The sequence below is a fragment of the Manis pentadactyla genome, chromosome 14, assembly GCF_030020395.1.
Source record: "Manis pentadactyla isolate mManPen7 chromosome 14, mManPen7.hap1, whole genome shotgun sequence".
NCBI classification, from domain to species: domain Eukaryota; kingdom Metazoa; phylum Chordata; class Mammalia; order Pholidota; family Manidae; genus Manis; species Manis pentadactyla.
Window position 1 is genome coordinate 62365678 of NC_080032.1, and position 24264 is coordinate 62389941.

A 24264-nucleotide genomic window follows, 5' to 3' on the forward strand; every position below is an offset into this window, starting at 1 on the left:
ACTATTCTCTACACTAAAGTCATAATAATCTTTCCAAAGGGCAAATCTGATCATGTTACTCATCTGCTTAAAATCCTTTATACATTCCATTGCTCTCAGAATAAAATTCACTTTTTAACCCCAATTACAACGCCTCTGCCTGTAGCTCCAGACTTTCTTTCTCAGCACCTGCACTCCTGCTTCCCAACACACAAATCCACAAACTTTATTTTCCGGCCTTACGGAACTCCTTTCAATACCAAATCTTATTTCAACTTCCAACATTTTGAAATGTTTTTCCTTTGCCTAGAGCACTGTTACTGCTCTTCCTTCCTTGGGTAACATCTACTCATTCTGCAGGTCTCAGCTTAGGCCCCAAGAAGCCTTTTAACTCACAGGCGTGTCGTAAGGATTAATCAAAATCAAATAATAAATACGAAGCATCTGACAAACATGATGATAAACAAATTAGAATAGTAACAATAAAAGAAGCTCTCTAAAAGATCAGTAAAAAAATACACAGGTTGCTCAGTGAATACACGTGGGGAAAACAGGCAGTAAAGAAACGCCGTAGAAGAGAACTGAAAGTCACGGAAACAAGGCCTTATATCTAATCTCGCTTAGCTTCGGTATTTTCTATCAACAAAAACTATTAGTTTCAATCGTTTCAACGTTTAGATATATTATGTTTCAACTGTTCTTTAATTTCCTCTCTCCACTTTTTACAGCAAGGGTGAAATCAAGGAAGGTTTCCCATGGAAACGTGGGATGGGAGGTGGAGAGACGGACGGAACTCAAAAGACCAAGGAGCCTCTGAGGTTCAAATTAGTCAGGGAAAGGGAGGGCCAACAGTGGGGCCGCGGAGCTCCAGCCAAGCGAGGCGGACAGCTCCTCCATTCGCGGGGTTCGGTCTGAACGGGCCTCCTCGCGCTTTCTAGGCTCACCTCCCCTCGTTTCGAAGTCCTTCACGGTCCGCACACACCAAGCTGCGCAGGAGCCGGGGGAACAGCGAAAGTCAGCTGACTTACCACCCTGTTTATACAGCCAGTAAATCCGCCTCGGCAGATTCGCCCACACCTTTTCCCCTTTCTTAGCCCCCTGTAGAAAATTCCTCTATATAAGTGCCATCTTGTACCATAATACCTCTATCTGATCATTTATAAAGTGTAGAAAGCTATACTTTTATTGATATTGTGTATTTCGGAGACGGAGCGAGAGCCACTGTCATGACGAAAATGCAGTAGCGAAGCAGAAACTCGTTCCGGGCAGACCGGATGCGGAAGGGCAATGCCTTGTGAAGGGCGGGAACAAACGCGCTCCTCTCTGAGCGCATGCGCTGCAGCAAAATGGCTGGTCGTCATTGGAGGACCGGTGGCAGGGGGCGGAGAGCTCCGGTGTCCGACTTTAGGCGGGAATTGAAACCGCCACTGTTACCAACGAGAACTCAAGACTCGCAAAGCTCAAGCCTTGAAGGGGACCATGGTGCGTCCTGTGAGGTAAGTAGCTCGTGACATCCGGCGGGGACGGGAAGAGCAGGAAGACGCTGTAGGCAACCTCACCTGCACACGATTGAGGGGAAAAGGCCGAGTAGGACGGAAGGCGGTGGTGGTGCGGTGGGATGGGCTGTTACTGGACAGCTCTCCAGGCTCCACGAGAGCCACCGCTCCCCAGAGCATCCTAGCTTTGTGCTTCTCTCTGGCTCCCTTCGTAGCTACCGCCCTGTCTCCCATCCCATTCAAAATAAACCTTGGTATGTTTGCATTGGAACAGCGCTTTGCATTTCACCGAGCTCCGACTTGGGTATTGCTTCACTTGTTCATCCCTATAGTTCTTTGATATAGCACTTTAAGTATCCCTGTTTTATGGATGTAAACTCCTAGGCATAAAAGCCAATTTACCTGAGTTCACACAGCTGGCGAATGGCAGGAAGATTCCAAACCTAAGACACCTAGCTTCAGATCCTCTGCGCTCTCCATTATCTTTTTTGAAACTGTTCCTCCGTTTAACCACAGTTGAGTGCTATGGAGGCCCAGGGTCAGCCATTTATTTAGGAAAGTTATGGACAGTATTTACCTCTGTATTGTAGTAGGTGCCAGGAGGTTACATTCTGTCATTGGTGAGGTTGGGGGCCCCAAAATAAACATGGCAAAGTGATAGGGAGTGAGGAGGAGGAAGGCCTTAGGTAGTTAGGGTGTGCACCATTAGGGGATCATATGTGAGATGAGACTCAATGACAAGAAGGAATTAGCCAGTGAAAATCTGAGGGAATCAAGGTAGAGGGAACAAGAGCCTAGGCCCTGAGCTTGACCATGACTGAGGGACAGAAGGAAGGCCAGTAAAGCCTTAGCACCAGCAGACAGTCGGGTGTATTGTAGAGGATTAAGTCAGAGAAATAGGGAGGAGCCAGAGCAGGTAGGGCCTTGTAGGTTTTAGAAAGGAGTTTGGATTTTGTTCTAAGTGCAGTGGGAAGTCATTGGAGAGTTTCAAACAGGGGAGGGAAATCTCATTTTGTTTTTTTGTTTTTATAAAGTTCATTGGCTGCTGGTGGAGAATGATTGAGAGAGAGGGTGACCATAGGGGGAGCAGGAAATAGGAGGCTATTACTGGGCAGTGGTTTCAGGTAGAGTGTTATCAGTGCACATAGAATGGGACAGATGAGGTTGGGATATATTTTGGAGGTAGCACTGACAACTTGCTGATGAAGTGGGTGTGGAGGTAAGGGAAAAAAAGACCCTGGATGACTTTGTATTATTTTTACTTGAGCTATTGAGAGGATATAACCTTTGTGTGGAGGCAGGAAAGACTAGGAAAAGGAACAGGTTCAGGAGGTGTGAAGGATCAAGAGTTCTGATTGGAGCATATAAGTTTGGAATGGGTTTTAAACAACCAAGTAGTGAAGACACAATCCCTCTGTCTGGAACAGCAGTTGTCTAAGTAGGATCTGCAGACCCCTAGGAGTCCCTGAGACCCTCTTGGAAGGTCCATGAAGTCAACATTATTGCCATAATAATATTAACTTGCTTTTTTCATTGTTTTCTCATCTGCACTGCAGTGGCAGTAGAACTGCTGGCACCTGAGCATAAATCCAGGCAGTGCCACCAAACTCCTTGTATTCTGTACACACTCAGAGGAGAAAAGTTAAATGGCAGTGTCAGGTGCTTGATGAAGCAGTAAGGATTATTTTCATTATAGCTCAACCACTGACCATACTTCTTTTATTTGAGAGTCTTCATTTTATTTGTTATCATTCAATCTCAGAATTTCCAAAAGGTTTCCATATTTATTCAGCTCTCAAATTCTTTGACTCCATAGAGTAGGAGAGTAACAAGAGTATATTTCATTGAACTATTCTGTAGGAGTGAATAAGAAATGTCCTTAAAGCACTTCTCCAATTGTTGTCTAGGAGAAACACTAGTGAGGTTGTTTGAATCATGGGCTGAACTAGCCTCGTTTTCATAGAACACCATTTTTACTTACAAGAACAACTGACAATCTAGGTTATTCACACTTGGGTATTTGGCAGAAGATGGAAATGAAAACTAGAATGTCGTTTCATTTAGGGCCTAGAGGAGGGAGAAGGAAATGATTTTACTTCCTTCACTTATCACTTCTAGTGCCTCTAAAGTAGTATAAAGATGTAGTTCAGGTGACAGGTACAAAGTCATTCACCATTTTAAAGTGTCCACTGCATAAGGAACATTTTTCTTGGGAGATTTAAAAAAAAACAGAAAATGTCTTTTAGTGTCAAGAAGTTTATAGTAAAGAAGACTAAGGCACATATAAAACCAAATAATATATATGACAGGAACTTATAAATAACTAATAGCAATTTAACAGTATATAAACTGTGTTATATTGATTATTCTTGGTTTGTTGGTTAATTTTTTCTTTTTTGCATTTCTAGGTGAAGTTTATTTTCTGTATGGGCTACATAGTTCCTAGCACTGATAGCAAATTCAGCAGACTTAATCCAATTCAGATTTGGCATGTGGTGTCATTGGAAAGGAAAACAAATATAAGAGGGCACTTTAGAACTTTGGCTCTTGTTAAAGAGTTTATATAATTTTCTGCATTTCCAAGCTCACAAGAAGTTCACATTTATGGTATAAAACTAATTCAAGATGAAATATGCAGTCCCTGAGATGTTTTCCCAAATCTTTCTCCCAACCCTCCTACTTCCAACATAGTAACCATTATCAAAATCTCAATCAGTTTTTCTAGATAGAGATTTCATCGTATATAATATAGTATGTGGGTTCTCTGATCAATGTCAGTAAAAGATTTGGAAAACTGGATGTGAGTATCCCATCCTTGAAATACATGTTTGAGTTGGTTTCAGGAACACACTAATCTAATATCTTTGATTGGCTGTTACTATCTCACACAACCTTATCAAGACTACCCTGACTTATGGTTAATACTGTCTCAAGTCCTTTACAGAAAAACACCATGGAAAGTATAAGTGAGTGCACGTTGATCTGAAGAAATTATTAGCAGGTATTAATTGCAGATTAACTGCAGGTTAAATGATCAGGGAAGTGTCTGTGAAATACTGGGAGTCTTCTTTTAAAAAGAGAACCCTCGAAGACTTCATATGTGCAGTTGTGAAAACTTAACCTGACCTTAGAGATTTATTTTAGGGTTTTTTTTGCTTCCCATTATATCTATTTTCAGGTAGACCAAAACTGATTGATTCCTAAATTGAAGTGCCCATCAGGATGAAGTCAAGATCAATTCTGAATATATCCTGTTGGCTTTGGGACACTAGAGGGTGTGGGATTCTCCAAGAACATCTCTGTGACACATGACAGTTTACGGAGTCAAAAGCTTGGTGATCAGTTTCACCAAGGTTCCTGAAAACTTGCTAAACCAAAGCTATTCACACATCTGCAAAACGTTCAGATTCACATAGAAAAAATACCTAACATTTGGAAATAGAGAAAGGCAGAGTAGTTTCTCACTATTCATATGTTTCCAGCCCATGTAAGATCTCTAACTTGGTTTAAAGAATTATCCTTTTCTCTGATCCCTGTGGCTTAAGAGAGTAGCCGGGAGCCACATAACAAGGCACAGGAGCTCTCACACCCTTCCGGAGCCCACCAGTCTATTTCTGTACCTGTCTGTTGCTCTTTGGATGTCCCTGCCTCTATCTCTGTCTTTTTTGGATGGGTTTTTTCCCTATCTTGCTTTTCCTTCTCTGACCACAATGTAAAACTAATGTGGCATATTGTTTTTTTATTCCTGCTCTTGGGGGGTTAATTTTTTTATTTTTAAATAATTTTGGATTAACAAAGTTTCAAGGAAAGTACAGAGGGATCCTTTATACACTTCACCTGGTTTCCCCTAATGTTAATGTCTTATATTTCCATAGTACTTCTGTCAAAACTAAGAAACCAACATCAGTACATTACTGTCAACTCAACTCCGGACTTTATTTGGACTTCTCTAGTTTTTTTCACATGCAGGATCCTATCCAAAACACTGCATTGCTTTTAGTCGCTGTGTCTCCTTACGCTTCCCTGGGCTGGAGTCTCCATCTTTCCTTTCCTTTTCAAGACTTTCATAGTTTTGAGGAGTACTGTTCAGGTATTTTGTAGAATGTCTCTCAATTTGGCTGCCACGATCTGAATGTTTGTGCTGAATCCATATGTTGAAATCCTGATCCTCAGTGTGATGGTATTAGGAAGTGAGGTCATGAGGACCCCACATCCACCATGTGAGGAGCCTTCAAGAAATCTGCAACCCGAAAGAGGGTGCTCACCCAGCCACCCATACTGGCACCCTCATCTTGGACCTCCAACCCCTAGAAATGTGGGGAATAAATGTCTTGTGTATAAGCTATCCAGTCTGTGGTATCTTGTTGCAGCAGCCTGAACGGACTAAAGCATTAGGTTTTCTGCTGTTTTCCTGTGATGACCGTGGTCATGGCCTTGGGGAAAAATGCCCTGGAGACAGAGAGCCCTTCTCATCACACTGTAACGGGCACATGCTATCCGCATCACTTTCCACTGACGATGTGCTTTTTTATTATTATTATTTTTTTTTTATTAAGGTATCCTTGATGTACACTCTTATGAAGGGTTCACAAGAAGAACAATGTGGTTATTACCTTCATCCTTATTATCGAGTCACCCCCCATACCCGATTGCAGTCACTGTCCATCAGTGTAGTATGGTTAATTTTTTAAATTAATTATTTTCCTTATCAAGTATGTCAAATACAGTTATAACTATGTCTGCTAATGCTGATTCCCTGCTATAAAATCCATATTGTGTTTGAAGTTTATGTATTCTTAAGACTATCCAAACATGTTTTTATTTATTTAAGATTATCAATGGTCTTAAGGAATGAGGTGAGAAATTGACATTTGTGTAAATTTAAAAAAATTCTGTTTTGGTCATAGGCATAAGAAGCCAGTCAATTACTCACAGTTTGAGAACTCTGACAGCGATGGTAAGTAGGGATTCTTATTTTTTGCTTTAAAGACTTAGAAATTTATTTCCTCAGAATTTGTAGGATGTATATATATATATCTCAAATATTCAAAATAGTACCCATTGCATATGAGGTAGGTCTGGAAAAATAATTTTCTAAGCATTTGAGACAATTATCCTGGTAATTACACTGATAAGAATTGTGTAGGTAGGTGATAAATGAACAGGGATAGGTGAAATAGCTCTTTGGGTCTAAGCTATCCTAGGTCCACATTTCTCAAATGTGGGGTTTGTATCCTCCTGTCCTTCTGAGAGGGAACACATTGTATTTTTGAGACATAGGTGTGTTACAGTATATAAAGTGCTTGTTGTGTGTGTGTATACGTAGCTACATTTAGTAACTGTGAAATCCCCATTAATTGTAGGACAAAAGAAGGCCTTGAAGAAAGCTTAGGCTTAAGCTATACCCTGTTAGGTTATATATTTATTTCCCTGCCATTAACTTCAGTCAAAGAGTTTGAGAAACATCAGGTTGTTAGATTACATTATACTTTAAAGTAGGTTTTGTATTTCTTAGACTGCTGTATCTTTCTGTGAGTCAAGCATTTAGTAATTCTAAGGGTTGAAGGAATCTGTTTTTTGCATTGGGCACAGCCTTAAGTGTGTCTAAAACAGGCAAAATAGCATAAAATATAACTTCCAGCATTTTGCTACTATCATCAGTTTGTCACCAAATATTTATAAAATGCTGGTTGTATTCTAGATATTATGTGTGCAAGGCAAGTCACAATTTATTGTATTACTACACGGAGAAGCATAAAGGAGAGAACATATATTAGTAAATGCTAAAGTACATGAATAAGACTGCATGTGCCCTGAAGGTATGCATATGTGTGTCATGGATGAGTTTATAAGTTATAGCAATAGTTATATGTTGAGTATCAACAGAAGAACGATATCATTTTTGTAGTGAATTAGTTTTTAATAGATTGGTATTTTAATAAGTAAAAAACACCCAAGCTGCTAAAATGCTTTTTGGATTAAAACAAAATTGAAAAGCATGAATAAAAATAAAGGCAAACAATATACCAATAATAGTTTTTAAATTGTGGAAATTAAACAATTTGCCTAATCTTTAAACTTGAACACACACTGCAATGAATTTCAAAAAGATTATATTTATTCTTACTTAGGAAAAGCTATTTCTTATATTCTTTTATTTTTAATTGACGCATAAATAGATGACTTTGTTTCTGCAACTGCACCTTCAACTAAGAAATCCAAAACAACACCGAAGGAGGTAAAACTAGAAAACCCAAAAGCAAAACTGAAGAATCTCCAGAATGAAGAGATCCCACTACAAGAGAAAACCCCTAAAAAAAGGTGAGAGGTAAGACATACAGGAAATACATGACATTAAATGTGTTAATTTAGAAGATAGATAGATCCCAACTCTTCGTTTTAAATGAGAACACAAGCAGAGTCATGGTATTATTTAGTGCTTGTAGGAGAACAGGGATGTACCATTAATCCCCTTAAGATTTTCTGACTTAAAAAAGAAATTTCACAAACATGTAAGGAAATGTCTGTTTACATGGGAACACCATCATAATTACAGAGTTTAGAAGTTACAGCTTACTTTCTCAGGACCCTGTACCTGCCTCTGAAGTCCTTCAATCTTCATAAATACTTTGTTAAAAATAATATTTATAAGCACACTTTTAATGATTTAAAAGGACATTTTATAAGGACATTCAAAAACTTAGAATGATGTATTTGTTTGCATATAAAAGACATATACTCTTTATATTGTTGAGACTTGTCCAGCAGTGAGAACGTCCTATTATTTCCAAAGTAGCCCTGGACTAACATTAGGTTGGTGCCAAGAGAGAAGAGACTGTGTGGGAAGGAAGTCCTGAGAGGCCCCAAACCTGAAGTATGGGGAGGAGATGGGCAGAAAAGAACATTAACAAGTAGAGCATGGGGCATGGGATCGGTCACTGCTATAGGCAGGAGGAAAGTTAATTAACACAGAGAAACTTAACCATGTCATTCTCTTTACTTTTTTACTTTTTTTTTTGGTTTTTGATTTTGAGCTTCTTATACTACATTTTAACTGTAGTGGAAAAACAGCCCAGAAATGGGAGAAGATATTTGCAAACTATATAACTGATGAGGGACTTGTATTCAGAACAAGTTTAATTGAGATTGATATCTTTAAACACTCATTATTATTTGTGTGTCTACTTTAGGATGGCTTTAGATGACAAACTCTACCGGAGAGACTTAGAAGTTGCACTAGCTTTATCAGTGAAGGAACTTCCAACAGTCACCACTGATGTGGAGGAGTCTCAAGATAAAAGTAACTTTGTTTTCTGTATATTTATCTTTATAACCTTACTACTTTTGTAATCATTTCTTTGGATGAGCCTTCACAAAGGAAAGAACAGAATTTTAATACTTTGGACTATAAATGGAGCTATATGCAGAGGGTACAACTGAATTCAAGTGTTTATTCTGCTATCTGAATCTTGTGCATACATACATACATTTTTGCTTAACACCCAAAGTAAACTTGAGGACAATGACTATGAGCTTGGATGTTCAAATTACGTCTTTGTATATATTAAACATTTAATTTCTTGATTAAATGACTCGATCTGTACAATCCTAGCAATCTACTTCCTTTCTCTCAAAATTTACACATGTTATAAATGACCTAATAATGGTAATTTTTATTATTTATGGAGTTGAGGATACTAAGTTGGTTAGCAAGTTCAGTAGACTTACAAGATTTATGACTTTTGGATTTCTCTATTTTGGTCCTTTGATTTTTCTGGCGACTCTGCAGCAGACGGCAATGATGATATTCTGGAGAGGCAGAAATCATTTTTCCTGGAAAAGACATCCAAACTGCTAAAATCCTTTTTGGATTAAATTGTTTTGATTTGACTTTTACGTTGGAGAATATTTTTAGCCCATCACCTTATTTAAGGATATAGATGTTTAAGTCAGTATTATCTCTTATTTGAAGATAAATGCAGCAGTATTGATGGGGGAGCCTTTCAGTAATCAGGAACCAAAGACATGTAAAAGAGAAGATTGTCATATCCAAAACTGAGAACATGAAATTCATCTCTTTCCTGTAAGAGACTGTAGAATGTGCAGTAGGATTCTTTGATGTGCCACTTCTCATGGGATAATGTACATGATATTTGTAGCACTGGGATTTAATGGTACCAATTATTATGACTTGAAGTCCCCTTAAATACTTTTGATCATTTTAAGGTTATTATAATGATTGAAGATTATGTTGTAATGATTATGTTAGTAAAAGCATGGAATTCTCTACACAGAAATGGTAGTTACTGTTTATTGACTGTTTCCTATCTGCTGGGCTGCAATAGGCAGTTTCCACATGCAACAGACATTTGATCCCCCACAGTAACCCCACTTAATTACCACACTATTTTTGTCTCCACCTTACACATGAGGAAATTAAGTCTTAAAGAGGATAAGCAGTTTTCCCATGGTCCTATAGCCGGTTTAAGTGGTAATGGCTGGATTTGAACTTAAGTCTGATGAAGTCTGTTGGCTTTCAGAGCCCAAACTGCTGACCATATGCTAGCCTGTCCAGGTAAAGTCACTGTGCTCGTTTGAGTTTGGATCATTTATCTGCATCTGGATGCTATTATATTTTAGCACTAATTTTCTATTTCTAGACATTGATTAAGTGCATTTGCGTCTTTTTACACCTTCCTTATCTTTAGGCATTGAAAAATGTTGCAATAGTGAAACAGAAACCATGAATAAATCTCCCCATATCTCCAATTGCAGTGTAGCCAGTGATTATTTAGGTAAGTTTTTCATACTAATATTTATTTATCAATAGTTCTATTTTCTTTTATTTAAATTCCTGAACCTGTAGCTAGAACCAAGGTCTTTAAGTTTGCCACGGTTCTCTTCACTTCTTGTTTGTTTGAGCCCTGTTTTACTGCAGACCCAGTTTCTTTCCTGGTAGATGGTTATGACCACCCATGGCCTCCAGCAGCATTTGACCGCTGAAGAAAGGGGCTGCTCTTTCCAGCCCCAGTTTGAGATTTTTTGGGGAAAGACACTCTGTGTTTGGGTCTTGGACTCATCCTTAAACTGGACTCTTTGGAGTCTCTTTGTGTTATGATTGGCCCAGATTGGACTACGTGGTCTATTACTAGAAGCAGGGGAGGAATGAAGCTGGGCAGATAAAAACAGATGTAATATACGTCTATTTTGCAGTTCTTTAAATATTACTGGGCACAAAAAGTTTTCCATTGATTTTCATGCCTCTTCTGAAGATCTGGATAAGATTACTGAGGAAGATGATTTGCCTGTTGCTCAGGGAAAAAGAAAAGCAGCATCTAAAGCTGCGGTTCAGCAGAGGAAGATTCTTTTGGAAGACAGCGATGGTAAGAGCGATGACTCAGAGCCAGGCTTTGCAACTGGTAAGTTACAGCCTACTCACAATTAGTCCTATGGACATTAAGTAAAAGTTCTTGGACACCATTAGCGTATGGAAAGCACTGTGTTAAATATTTGGTGTATGCAAACTGAGAAACAGGGCAGTTAAATTCAGCTGTAGCATTTGGGAAATAAGCCTTATCTGGAGCTGACCTTTAAGCCATGCCTTGAAAGGCAAGTAGCATGTAGGCAAACAGCAAGGGTAAAATAGCATTTCTGACTGATAGAACCATGTAAAACGAGTGGACAAGTGCCTGTACAAGATTTCAGTGAGGTCTGCAGGGAAGAATGTTGTAGAAGAGGCCAAAGAGGCAGGCTGGCACCAAATCATGGAGGGTCTCAGACTCATTCTAAGAAGTGTAGTTTTTCTCTGTAAGTAGTAGAAATTCATGAAATATTTTGGGGTAGAGGTGATATAAAACTTATATTTTTTTTATCTGAATACAGTTGTATTCAGATTCATTCAGAAGTTAGGGCAAATGGAAAGCAAAATGACTTTGCAGACCTCAAGACATAAGTTAAAAATTAAAATGAATGAATCCATAAGTTTATGCCAAATCAGATACTATATTTTGATAGATGTTAATGTACTATCAACAAACAGTAACAGATTTGTTCATCAACATTTATTCCACAAATATTTGAGTACCTATTATGTGTACCACACTGTAGACACTAAAGATACAGCAGTGAACAAAACAGAGTTTAAATTGGAGTGAGGAGAAACAGACAATAATCAAATACATAATGTGTCAAGTGCCATCATAGGAACCTATATGAAAAAGAGGAAGGCAGGGTAGAGCCCAGAAATCTGGCTTTTTAACCAAAACTTGCCCTTCTAAATGACCCAGGTGATTCCAGGGCAAGTGGTCTATGGATCTTACTTTGAGAAGTACTGATATAAGTGAGGCACCAAAGAGTAGGAGCCAGTGGAAGAAAATACCCTCAAGAAGCATAGTGGGACGTGGACCAGACGCTTCCCAACTTAAGGTTACTTAATACAAAAATTCCAATATAATCAAAATAACCCTTTGGCAGTTTCTTTTCCATTATTATATCATTTCAGTATCATTATTTGATGTATACCTGTCAGAAAAATAAGTAAACAGTTCTAAAGTTATAAATTACAAGCCTACTTACTTACCATGCTAACAAAATTATCTTTAATAAAGAATTAAAACTTCTGCTGTGTATGTGGAAATGAAATCATTTGCTGTGTTTGATTTATAGAATTCATGGATTTCTATGTATATTTATAGAGATACAGATATTTAAAAAGAATAATGTGTTATTTGCATTTCAGTTTCAGATAATCTCGAACCATTTATAAAAATAAATTTTTATTGAGATCATGACTTGGATAATGACTTTAAAATTGCCTCTCTCTCTTAAAAGTAAATAGTAAAGGACTTGAATAGACATTTTTCCAAAGCTGATACACGAATGGCCAAAAAGCGTATGAAAACATGCTCAATTGCACTAATCATTAGGGAAATACAAATTAAAACCATATTACTTCACACCCATTAGGATGTGAAATAAATAAATAAATAAATAACAAGTGTTGGTGAGGATGTGGTGAAATTAGAAACCTTGTGCACTCTTGGTGGGATTTCTGCTGTGGAAGACAGTATAGCAGTTTTTCTAAAAACTAAAAATAGAAGTGCCATGTGATCCAGGAATTTTACTTTGGTATATGTCCAAAAAAATTGAAAGCAGGGTCTCAGATATTTACACATTTAGGTTCATAACAGCATTATTAATAATAGCCAAGAGATGAAAGTAACCCAAATATCCATTGAAGGATGAATGGATAAACAAAAAGTGATATATGTATAATCTATCTATATATATATATGTAAAACACACAATGGAGTATTACTCAGCCCTAAAAGAGAAGAAAATCCTGTCACAAGCCACAACTTGGATGAACCTTGAGGAACCTTATGTCAAGGGAAATAGGTCAGTCACAAAAGACAAATACTTTGTTGATTCTACTCATATGCAGTATCTAGAGTAGTCAGTTCACAGAAACAGAGCAGAATAGTGCTTAGCAGAAACGGGTAAATCGTTTAATGGATACCTTTTCTGTTTTGCAAGATGGAGAAGTTCTGGAGATCTGTTGCACAGCCGTGTGAATATACTTACCGCTACTGAACTGCGTGCTTAAAGATAGTTAAGATAATACATTTTATGCTGTATTTTTTATCACAAAACATTTTTTAATAAGGAAATAATTTTTTTTAAGTAAATAGCTAGGTTTCAAGTTGTTTTTCTTACTCAATTCTGGGTAAGCAAATATTTTTGAGATGAAATATGAGCCATAGTTCTGAGATAATGATAGTTTTAATATCAAGCTCTGTACAGTAAACAATGATTTAGGGTATAGAAAACATGAAAAATAAGAAGGAAAACATTTATTGAAATATGAGTGCTTTTGAGGTTAGGCTGGCCATGAGGACTACAAAGAATATTTCTAACTGAAAATTATTCTCACTACCTTAGGTATATTCAAGATCTAGAGTTGTTTGGGGGAAATGTGGTTTTCAATGGTGACTTCATTTATGAGTTCTGCTAGTGAGGGTTATTGTATAGGACAATAATTGCAACAGGAAGCTGTTGTGGTAAAAATGATTCGATGATTTGTCAATAAATGGAATATCTGAATCCTTGGATGTTAGACTGGTTAGGACATTGGGAGGAAACAATGCTGATGGTGTACGTAGTAGTGAGTGGATACTTAAGAGTTCTTAGGTTCTGAGATGTGTCCCTGATCTTCTTGTGTCCTTGTGGACTAAGTGACTGCTTCTTCTCTAGCTCTTTGAGAGCTTGGTTTGGTTTTCTTTTCCCTGTTACATTATTATGGTTTCCACCACAGTACAAGTATGGCTGTTCTCCCTGTCAGATGCCATGTGGTCCAGCCCAGGGAAGCAATCCTTCAGCCCTTACAGGGAGCTAGCTCATTAGCTTAGGGGTGATAACTGCCATGCAAGCTGTGCTGGGGATATACAAGCTAAGCTTTAGGCAAAATTTTTTCCTTGCCTAACTTTCTGACTCCCTGCCTATCCTCCACCTCAAGAATACAAAAGCCTTACTCTGTCGCAACCTCCCTGAGCCCTTCTAGCCAAGACTTACATTCAAAGACAGACATACTCCTCCTTATGCTTTGTGTACTTTAAGGAGCAATGCAATCTATTTGTTTTCATTCACCCTAAACCAAGGGTGCCTAACAGCTGTCCAGTGCCCCCAGAGGTGACTGTGTGTTATGCTTGAACATGTGTTATGCTTGAACGTGCAGCGGGTAGCATTTTGGACAGCCTGAAGTTTTGGAGCAGCGTCTTAGGTGAGTGGTCAGAGTTTTCCCCCTGCATTAGCTCACCCTCAATGAGAAGAGAAAGGATCTTTGTGGTGTTCAGTAGGGAAAGAGAGTGAACGTTGGGGAAAGCATAAGGCTGTTTATTTTTAAGGACATTTTAAGATTATCAGAATCCATGACCGTCCAGATTTTCCGATGTGGTATGTTGATGACTCAGGAGTCTGGGAGCTCCACCTTCCCACCTTCAAATTAAACTTTTCTTAGTTGACTGTTGAAGATCAGTAGGACCCCATTGTTAGCTAAATTTGTTAAATTGAGTTATAACCAGCTCCTATCATTTATCCTCTCAAGCCAAGAAAAGAACACGTGCCCAGAACTGTTGGATACATAAGTTTTGCCCTCCTAGGTTCTATGTTCTGAAATTTTGGAGAAACCTCTCCACTACCTGCCCTCCCTGAACCTGGATCCTCCTAGGACTCCAGAAATAATTACTTGATTTTGCAAGGTACGATTTATAATAGCCTTCATGTGATCTGCTGGCCTTCTATGGCTAATTCTATACAACACAGTAGCCATTACATGAATATGTGGGTTGATTACTCTTACCTGTTTTTAAAGTTCTATTTGTGTGGAAAGAGTGACAGAAAAAGGCAATTGCAATTTGAAGATCATAATGACATCATCACTTAGGCAAAGATCATCAGTGGAAGGCTGAGGAGGCTGTCCACAGGGGAGAATTCAAGAGGAGTGGGACAGCCGCACCTATGTGCTCTCTGAGATGATGCAGAGTACAGAGTGTCACCTGTGAAGTGTATTACTGACAAAAATAATGACAATGTGAGCTTGATTCTAATTGAGCCTTGAGAAAATTCTGGCTCACAAAAAATACCAGGTAAGTGACAGCATGAGGAAGAAAACAAATCCAGAATGTGGGACATTCTATAGGACCCCTAAGCCAGTTCAACAAATCAAAGGCATGGGGGTAAAGGGAGGGATGCTGCTCTATAGTAGAAGTGATTAATGTGGACTGGGTAGAAAATGATACCAAGAAACTATTACTAATATTGTTAGATATAATGACACTGTTGTGTTAAAAGAAGTCTACGTTTTTTAGAGATGCATTTGAAGTGTGTAGGAGGGTAATGACATGATGCCTTGGATTTATTGGAATAATCCCCAAGGAGAAAGGGAAAAGAAGAAAAAGATGAAATAAATGTAGCAGAATGCATTTGGAGGATTGTTGAATCTGGATGGTAGTTTATTATTATCTACTATTGTAGGTGCTTGAAAGTTTTCATATTTTATAAAATATTTCATACTGATAAGTAGATATTATATATTGTGGGCATAACAGTGGTTATATCTGAGTGTTGAGATAAGGGAGATTTTCCTTAATATTTTTTTGTATGGTCTACATTTTCTGTGATAAACTTGTACTACTTTTATAATGTAAAAAACGTGAACTTTTTAATGCATATAGCACTAATCCTTATATATACTTGGCTATCAGAATTTATTATTTATGCGACATGGTTTTCTGATTCTACATCATCCCATACTCCAAAATAGAAGGATCATTGTTTAACTATTAAGTATTTACCATGCTTTTCTCTAGAGCACCTGTAGCTACCTAACGTATTACATCACTGGCTTTTATCATGCCATGCAATACAGAAAAGAGTTTGTGGGAAATTAGAGGTGTGCCCCGAATGAAACGACATGTAGGATTATCAGTTAAGATCGTTGTGGTATGGTTAGTCTCTTTTCAATTCCGAGTTTCTGTTCTGGAATATTGAAGTTTATGTGGTTAAGGGAAGGTATACTGTTACTATTACCATTAAGGTCATTGTTTTGAAAGAGTAGCTAATGTTATGCCCTACCACTCTTTTCAAAAGTTACTGAGTTCAACTGGTAAGATCAGAAGTAAAGATTAACAGATAGGAAATTGTAATGATAATGGTAATAGCAAACTGTTTCTGGTTTACTTACCATATGCTAGATATTACTCTAAATGCTTTACCTATCTAACTCAGTCTATACAACTACCCTGTGATGTAGGCTTTATGATTATTCCCATTTTGTACATAGGACACTAAGGCACAGTGAAGTTAGTGGCCTGTCTGAGGTCATACAACATATAAGTGGAAGGGCTCAAATTCAAACCCAGACAGCTGTGCTTGTGGTCACTGCAATGTTGTGCCCTGGAAATGGCACAGCACAAAGGTGCACACAAATCTGGTGCGACAGCTGTAAAATGGAGACAGTAGATGTCTCATATTTTAGAGCAAAGATAAACTATGTAATCTTTTTTAGGTGAAGATTCTGAGGATGATTCTGATTTTAGTGAGAGTGAAGATGATGAAGAATTCACTATGAGAAAAAGTAAAGTTAAAGAAACTAAAAAAAAAGAAGTGAAAGTAAAACCCCCAGTTGAAAAGAAAGAGAAGAAACCTCAATGCAAGCAGAATGCTTTGGGTAAGCTTCATCCAAACACTTGATTTTATAAAGGAAGTACATTTGATTTATTTAATGTGCTTTCCCATCTTTGCCTTTGTTCTCTACATTTTGCCAGTCTTCATTTCTAGTTAAAATACACAGAAGAAAGCAGGGTCGGGTGGGGAAGGGAGAGAAGCAGACGAGCCCTGAGACCCATGGCCTGTCTCACTCTTGCCATGTATCACCTCCCCTAGCACTGACGGCTGCCCTCTGGGACAGCTGCTGCCACCTGCATTTCCCAGTGAGAAAGCTGAGGCTCAGAGAGTTAAATCGTGTGTTGGAACGCTTACAGTTAGTAAGGGACGGGCTGGACTTTGCAGCCAGGCTTGTCCATCCCTAGCCTAAGCTCTATCCACTGGACGGCGTTTTCTCCAGGCAGCTGAACAGGAAGTTTGCACGATTCTTATTTCTTGCTTTCACACTTGGCTTGGTCTTTGATTCGAGAACATTTGCTATGTGTTTAGGGCCTTTTTGTTTTTTTGAAACAAAATCTATTAAAAATCTTTTTTGCAGAACAACTTTTGGAATTTGTGACAGCTTAAACATGAAATATGTATCTGTGAAACAAAAGTTAGGATATTTTTGAGTTCCTAAATATTGTAAAATATAACTGCCATTAACTTAATGTGTTTTACTTACTGATATATATTTTTATGTCTTAGTTGTTTAATATATATGCTGTTGAAACTAAAATTTCCACTATTCAGACTCCATTTCTTAATGGTGGTAGTTGCTCTTGCCTTAGAAAGCATGGTGCTAAGTGCTTTCTAAGCAATAAGAAATACTGACCGAGTCATATTCCTCTCTCCACTGGATCCTGAATAAATGAGGTTTTAAGTAGTGTTTTTTAATTGATGGATTCATCTGGTTTCCAGAGATTATATTTTAAATGTAGGGAAGATAAAACTGTGTTAATTTTCAATTTACCTGTACAAATTACCACAAACTTAGTATCTTAAAACAACACAAATTTATTATCTTACAGTTCTGCAGGTTACAGGTTCAAAGTGGTTCCCAAGACTGGGCTAAAATCAAGCTTCCAGCAAGGCTGGGTTCCTTGTGAGGGCTCTAGGGAGAATCCATTTTCCTGCCTTCTCCAGATTCTCGAGCCATCAGTGTTCTTTGATGGGTGGCTCACATGCATTTTCAATCTGGCAGTGGCAGAGACCCTCTTGCATCATATCACTCCGACTCTCTCTCCTGCTTCTCACTTTCACTGTTAAGGACCCTTGTGAGCTCGTTGGGTCCCTCTGGATAATTCAGGATAATCTCCCCATCTCAAGATCCTTAACATCATGACATCTAGTCCCTTTGCTGTGTGAGGTAACGTGCACATGTCTGGGACTTAGACATCTTTGAGGGGCCATTGTTCTGCCTACCACAAACTGATAGAAAAAGGTCATTAACAATATGATAGATTTTATATTTTCTGTAGTTGTTTGTTTATGCTTCCTCACCTTTAGTATTTTTAATTAAAAATAAAATTTCAGTTTCCAAGTTGGAATTTACCATCTAAAATCTTCCCTTCTATATACAAGTTACTTTAAAGGAAGTTTAATATATGGTAGTAGAAGTAAAATTTAACTGCTAAATAATGGGAATAAGAATTGGGAAAGATGTATTATTTTTCTAGTCCCACTAGTAATGTACTGAGTAACCTTTGAGAGTCTTTCATCTGGTTCATGTTACAGTTTTTCCCTTGACAGAGAAATGACTAGAGTTGTGCTTTCAGGGGCCACTAGCCACATGAAGCTATGTTACATTTAAGTTACTTAAAATTAAATAAAATTTAAAAGTCACTTTCTCGGTTTTGCTGGCCACATTTCAAGTGCTCAGGAATAATATGTGGCCATGGTTACATATTGGATAGCACAAAATATAGAATATTTCCATCATTACAGAAAAGCTTCTGTTGGACTGTGCCGATCTAGGGAATGTATGTTAACATTAAGAAGAGTATATAGTGAAAATGTTCATATTCATGTATATTTAGTTAAACCCCTAAGGTATCTCAAAGCAAGCATGATTTGAGCCTGTATTTATATTCTGCCTCTCCTTTTCCCTTTGTTCCCCCACCTTAAAAAAAAAAAAAAACAACCCTAAACCTACTCCCATTCTTGCATTCATGCTTCAGGCAAATAGCACCATCAAGCAGTGTGCCCATGACAGAAACTTTCACGTTATGATTATTTCTTCATCTCCATCACTGCCTCCCCCATCTAAGGACTAAAAGATACCCAATCTGCTGTTTTTCCCTCCATTCTCCCCTTTAGTTCAGGCCCTTACCACCCCTCCCCTGGATTACCACAAGAGCTTTGTGGTAGACTACCACAGACCTGCCAAAGACTGCCATCAGAAAGATGTTTCCAGAATCCAAGTGCTCTGGTTGTTAGTAGCCAGACAGGAGAGCTCCTCTCCAATGATCTGCATCCTGTCTGGCCTGTTCCAGCCACACTGAACCAGTAGTTGTTCCAGGAACTTCCTGCATTCTCTGGCTTTGCATGCTCTACTCCCTCGGTCATCATTGTTTTCCAGCCTTGATTTGGCTCAAATTATCCTCACCCACCTCCCTGTGACCTCTAAGCCTATGCAGATATGTAGTCAGATTGAAGGTTCTCTCCTGCTTGTGTGTACCTGTCAGACTTCTTACTATACTGCACTGTACACATCTCTGCTTTCTACCAGAGTCTAGTGACTGGACCATAAATTGCTTGGGAGCAGAATCCATGAGTTACACTCTTTGTAACCTTAGTGCCTAGTACATTGTCTCACTGACACATACTGGTGAGACACTTGTATACTGGTCACAAATATGGACCTCAGAGTCAGACCTGGTCCCTAATCCTGGCTCAGACACTTACTAGCTATCAGACTCTAAGCAGATTGCGTAACCTCTCTGTTTCCTCATCTAACAGTGGGAATAGTAATATCTGTATCAGAGTTGCTATAAGAGTTAAAGGTAATCTATATGATACACTTCCTGCACTGCTTTGCAAATAAATGCTCATAAAAGATGGCATTTTAGGCTTTCATAAATGTTTATTGATTTATAATGAGTTTTTCATATTTATGATACTGCCTTAAGTTGTATAAGATTAAGTAACTTTATAATTTTTACACATACATGCTAGACTTAATCTTCCTCTGTGACAAATTTTTTTATGTGTATTTTTCGAATAAGTGACTTCAGTAGACTCTACTCTCACTGCCATCAAATCAGAATCTCAGCCTTTACCGAAAAAGATTTCTCTTTCTTCAGAGATCACCAGGAAACCATTACAAATCCATAGTCCTTCAGCTCAAAGCAAGAGGCCTAAGTGGGTCCCACCAGGTATGGTATATTTATTGACCAAGGGAAGAAGCTTAAAAAATTACCACTGGTAGATTTTTTTCCCCCACTTGCAAATGTTATATATGTTATGTATTCCTTAAAACCAAGGTTTTTATTTGCTTCATTTATTCATCATTTATCATTGCCTTATAATGAGCATCCAGATTGTTTATGACTTTTTCAGTGTTATAAATAAGGTTGCAATAAACAACCTTATTTAGAAATCTGGTCACATCCTTGATTATTTTTTTAGGATAAATTCCTAGTAGTAGAATTATAGTGTCAAATAGCATTAACATTTAAGATTCCTGATACATATTTCTGGCAGAGAATATTTTTGCTGTAGACCTGCTGGCCTCCACAGTCTAACTGAGGCCTCGGGCCTGTACATGGGAGTTTCACCATCTAACAGACGCCCTAGCGACCTCAACAACAGGCTTTCCAGCTTGGCTTCTCTTTGTTTTCTTTTGTTCCACAGCCAAGTCTCACTGTCCTTCAAGAATTCTTTGGCCCTCACACTTTTTGACATGAATAAACCCTACCCCAGGCCCTGTTCATTTCACAAAAACCCTGAATCTTGGTGTCTTCCTAACTAGTGTCCCCTTCCCTCATCCAGTCACTTTCACCTTCTACTCCAGTGAAACTGATCCATTTTTTTGTTCCTTAGACAGTTGGTGTATTCTTCTATCAAAGCCTCTATTTGTCTGGTTTCCCCAGCTGATAGACTTTCTTCCTGTGTTCCCTCTCATTCCAAGTGTGCTCAGGTTCACTTCTTTTCAGTGACACTTCTTAATTGGTCCACAGTGGCCACTCCCCTAGTGATAACTGGGTGTGAATAGATTTAAGCCTTAATTTCTCTTAGTCTTTATTTCATCATCTGAAATATTATATAAGTATATATATATCTAAAACTTTGTGTCTTTTCTGGTTTAAAAATTCTAAGATTTTAATGAAGACTTAAAAGATTTTTGGAGAAGGAAAGGAGGAAGATTATTTCCTGAATAATGATGCCATATCATTGAAAGAGTAATCCTTAGTGTATTTCTTCTTCTGATAGTGATTCCCCATTGAAAGAAATTTAAAAGGTATAATGGCTATAGAAATGTAAAGGTAGCATAATCAAAAAGATAAAAAGGAAATAATGGAATGACAGATAAAGAGTTAATAACATAAAGCACAAAATGCTTGTAGATTCAGTCTGTGAAAGGGTAGGGCAGGTGATGTAAGTGAGTGAACTGGGGAACTGGGCCTGAGTAATAAACTTCGGTGAACTTGGGGACTGTTGGGCTTGAGAGCTCATGCTCCTTTGGAAGGAAGCAGCTGTTGCTCAGTTCCCTCCAGCTGTTCACATGCAGGATTACAGGCCTGGTAATTCCACATGTGATTTTTTCAAGAGAAGCCAGAAATCTAGATTTTAATGTGAAATCTCCTTGCTTTTAAAAGTTGAGTTTTTAACACCTTATGGACCAAACAATGTATCTGAGGGCTGGTTTTGACCCTGAGGTTGCCAGTTAGTTACTTGTATTACACAAATACGAGAAGACCACCAAGACCCCAGTGGAAAATGAGCCAAGGACATAAACGTACCAGTGCCCCCAAGAAATACAATGAGAAGTAAATGTGCAAGAATTTCACCCTCACTGGTAAATGAGGAAATACAAATTAAAATAATAAAATACTATTTTATACCTCTCTAACTAGAAAATAATAAAGCAGTATAATCCAGAACACTCTGGGTTGTGTAGAAGGTATAATTATTTATGATAAATTTTAATCCCTTAAGGACATCTTGACAAGAGACATAAAAATAAACCTATCCTTCAGCTTAGGAGCTAATCTTGGGAATTTATTCCTTAAGAAGGATTCAAAAGAAGAGAAAGTAATAGTGGTCAGACTTTTTACAATTATTTATGAAAAATGGTGAGAAAGTAGAACCAACCCAAAAGTCTGTTGGAGGAATGTGACCAATACATGGCCCATATATACAATTAACAGCAACAAATCGGATGGCTAGAAACGTGGAAATGTTTATAAGTCTTTACTTTTAAAAAAGTACACAGTTGTACTTCTTAGGACTACAGTCATGATCAACTATGTAGGTCGATGTGGATAAATTTAATACCCAATTGCTTTATTAGAGTGGTAGCATAAATGAAAGTAGGAAAAATAAATAAAAACAGTATTTATCATGCTTAAAGTTATTTAGTATTTGAAAAAAAGTAGATTCTTTCAAGGAGTACTTATAAAAATTGCGGGATTGAAAAAGTGCATTAGATTCTGCTTTAGAAACTAGTTGTTGCATGTATTTCTTTACACACACACCAGTGATACTTGCTTCCAATTTACTTATTTTGGCTTCACCATTTAAAGTTTTGTCATTACCTTGCCTTTTGGGGGTGTTTGAAAATAGGCAACACTGTTTTTTCTGGTCTTGAGTATTTTCTCTTTTTTTGATGTTGTTTGCAGCAAGATAGAACCTGTATCATAGAAAAATGCTTAACTACTTTTTTGCTTCTTCTGTTTTAGAAATTGATCTTTGTTAAGAGATTTCTAACATTATCAGCATCATGTGATATGTTTTCTTTCAGTGGCATCTGGAGGCAGCAGCCCGCTGGTAGGGGCTGTGAAATCTCCGACTCAGAGTCTTCGCCTTGGCTTGTCCAGATTAGCACGAGTTAAACCTTTGCATCCGAATACCACTAGTAGCTGAGTGTAAAGAAATGTTGGATTAAGAGAGTTTTACATGTGTGTTTGTTTGATTTGTGTTTATATTTGAGGAGGGTATTGTAATATGAAGGATTCCTTTAATGACATATAAATTCTCTACTGATTTTGTGCTTATGGTCTTACTGGAAAGCTATTCAGGAGGTCTGTTTATAAGAATTACCTTATAATGTTATTTTCTTGTAAAGAGCATATTCTATTTTCCTTATTTTTAGTTAGTCTTCATCATTATGTGGTTATCTGCCTGACATGGAGGAAGCCCACATTATATCTTGTTCTTTTCTACCAATATGATGTTCCTTTGTAACTTTGTTTAGTTTATAGCACCTTAACTTTAACTGTTCAGAGTTTGGCAAAAGCAAGCATTCCCACTTTTTCCAAGAGACATTTCTGAAATCATATGAGTTACATAAGCTACACTGTCAATTTTATTACAAAGATGGTTAATATTTTAGCTAAATATTTTTATAGTGAGATTTCAGAATTATTTAACACATTAAAATGATTGCTATAATATAGCATATGTCTGTCTCCTACTTAGAAGTAGATGGCTATTATATAGCAAATAGAATTTCAGAACATTTTATGAAGCACTCTTAGTCAAAACCTTTAACAGAAGTGAAAAGGCTTTGGTATTTTCTTTCCTTGATACTATTGCATCCATCTGTCTCCGGTTGTGTACATTTCATGAACAAACGAATGCTTTGCAAAAAAATGTTAGCCTTTTTGCAGAAGAATCAAGCAGGGGGGCTTTTCCTTAGTCATAGCTTTATGTTAAGCCAGTGCTTTAGAGGGTGGCTGTCAAATACTTAGTCGTCCCTGTTATCATATTAGATAATATAGCTATTCAGGAAGCTTAGGTCTGAATTTGTTGTGAATAAAAATAGTAAGAGGTATTTTATATTTATGGTGAGAATTTCAACCAGCTCCTGAGCACTTTTTAATAAAAACTCTTCAAATTATGTTAAACATTAAAAAATATGTAATACTTGGCTCAGTTCTTGGTGTATGCAGACATCTATCTTTAATGTGAAAGGAGGTGATTAGGAATTATGATTAAAGTGAGCATTTGACTATTGCTATTGTATGTTTTTTTCTTAGTATGTATTTTTATACTGTTGTATATCACCTCACCTACCTTGTTCAACTCTCTTTTTTTTCTTGGTATCATTAATCTACAATTACATGAGGAACATTATGTTTACTAGACTCCCTCCATCACCAAGTCCCCCCCACATACCCCATTACAGTCACTGTCCATCAGCGCAGTAAGATGCTGTAGAATCACTACTTGTCTTCTCTGTGTTGTATAGCTCTCCCTGTGCCCCCCCCGCCAAATTATACATGCTAATCATAATGCCCCCTTTCATTCCCCCCCACCCCTTATCTCTCCCTTCCCACCCATCCTCCCCAGTCCCTTTCACTTTGGTAACTGTTAGTCCATTCTTGGGTTCTGTGAGTCTGCTGCTGTTTTGCTCCTTCAGATT

At 37.8% G+C, this 24264-nt stretch overlaps 2 protein-coding genes across 9 annotated transcripts in view; one reads left to right on the forward strand and one right to left on the reverse strand.

The window, feature by feature from the left end:
• The window catches only part of C14H12orf4 (chromosome 14 C12orf4 homolog), a 46810-nt gene extending 45793 nt beyond the window's left edge, over positions 1-1017 (reverse strand). For 4 of the 5 annotated variants that reach the window (XM_057491247.1, XM_036908513.2, XM_057491248.1 and 1 more), the window contains exon 1: positions 924-1017. The gene's annotated coding sequence lies outside the window, so the exon portion shown is untranslated. The remainder of the gene's footprint in view (positions 1-923) is intronic. The other variant, XM_057491246.1, reaches the window with a different exon arrangement.
• A 314-nt stretch (positions 1018-1331) lies between these two features.
• Positions 1332-23839, forward strand: RAD51AP1 (RAD51 associated protein 1). 4 transcript variants are annotated; one of them, XM_036908562.2, is made up of 9 exons: positions 1333-1475; positions 6383-6432; positions 7655-7796; positions 8666-8775; positions 10184-10270; positions 10748-10894; positions 16540-16701; positions 19904-20053; positions 22642-23839. In XM_036908562.2, the coding sequence occupies exons 1-9, from the start codon at positions 1459-1461 to the stop codon at positions 22761-22763; spliced, it is 987 nt and encodes a 328-aa protein (XP_036764457.2). In that variant the 5' UTR covers positions 1333-1458; the 3' UTR covers positions 22764-23839. The 4 variants fall into 4 exon arrangements, with proteins under 4 accessions (XP_057347990.1, XP_036764457.2, XP_036764478.2 ...); XM_036908583.2 differs by having other exon boundaries at positions 10748-10858; XM_036908598.2 differs by having other exon boundaries at positions 1370-1475; positions 7655-7803.
• The last annotated feature ends 425 nt before the right edge of the window (positions 23840-24264 follow it).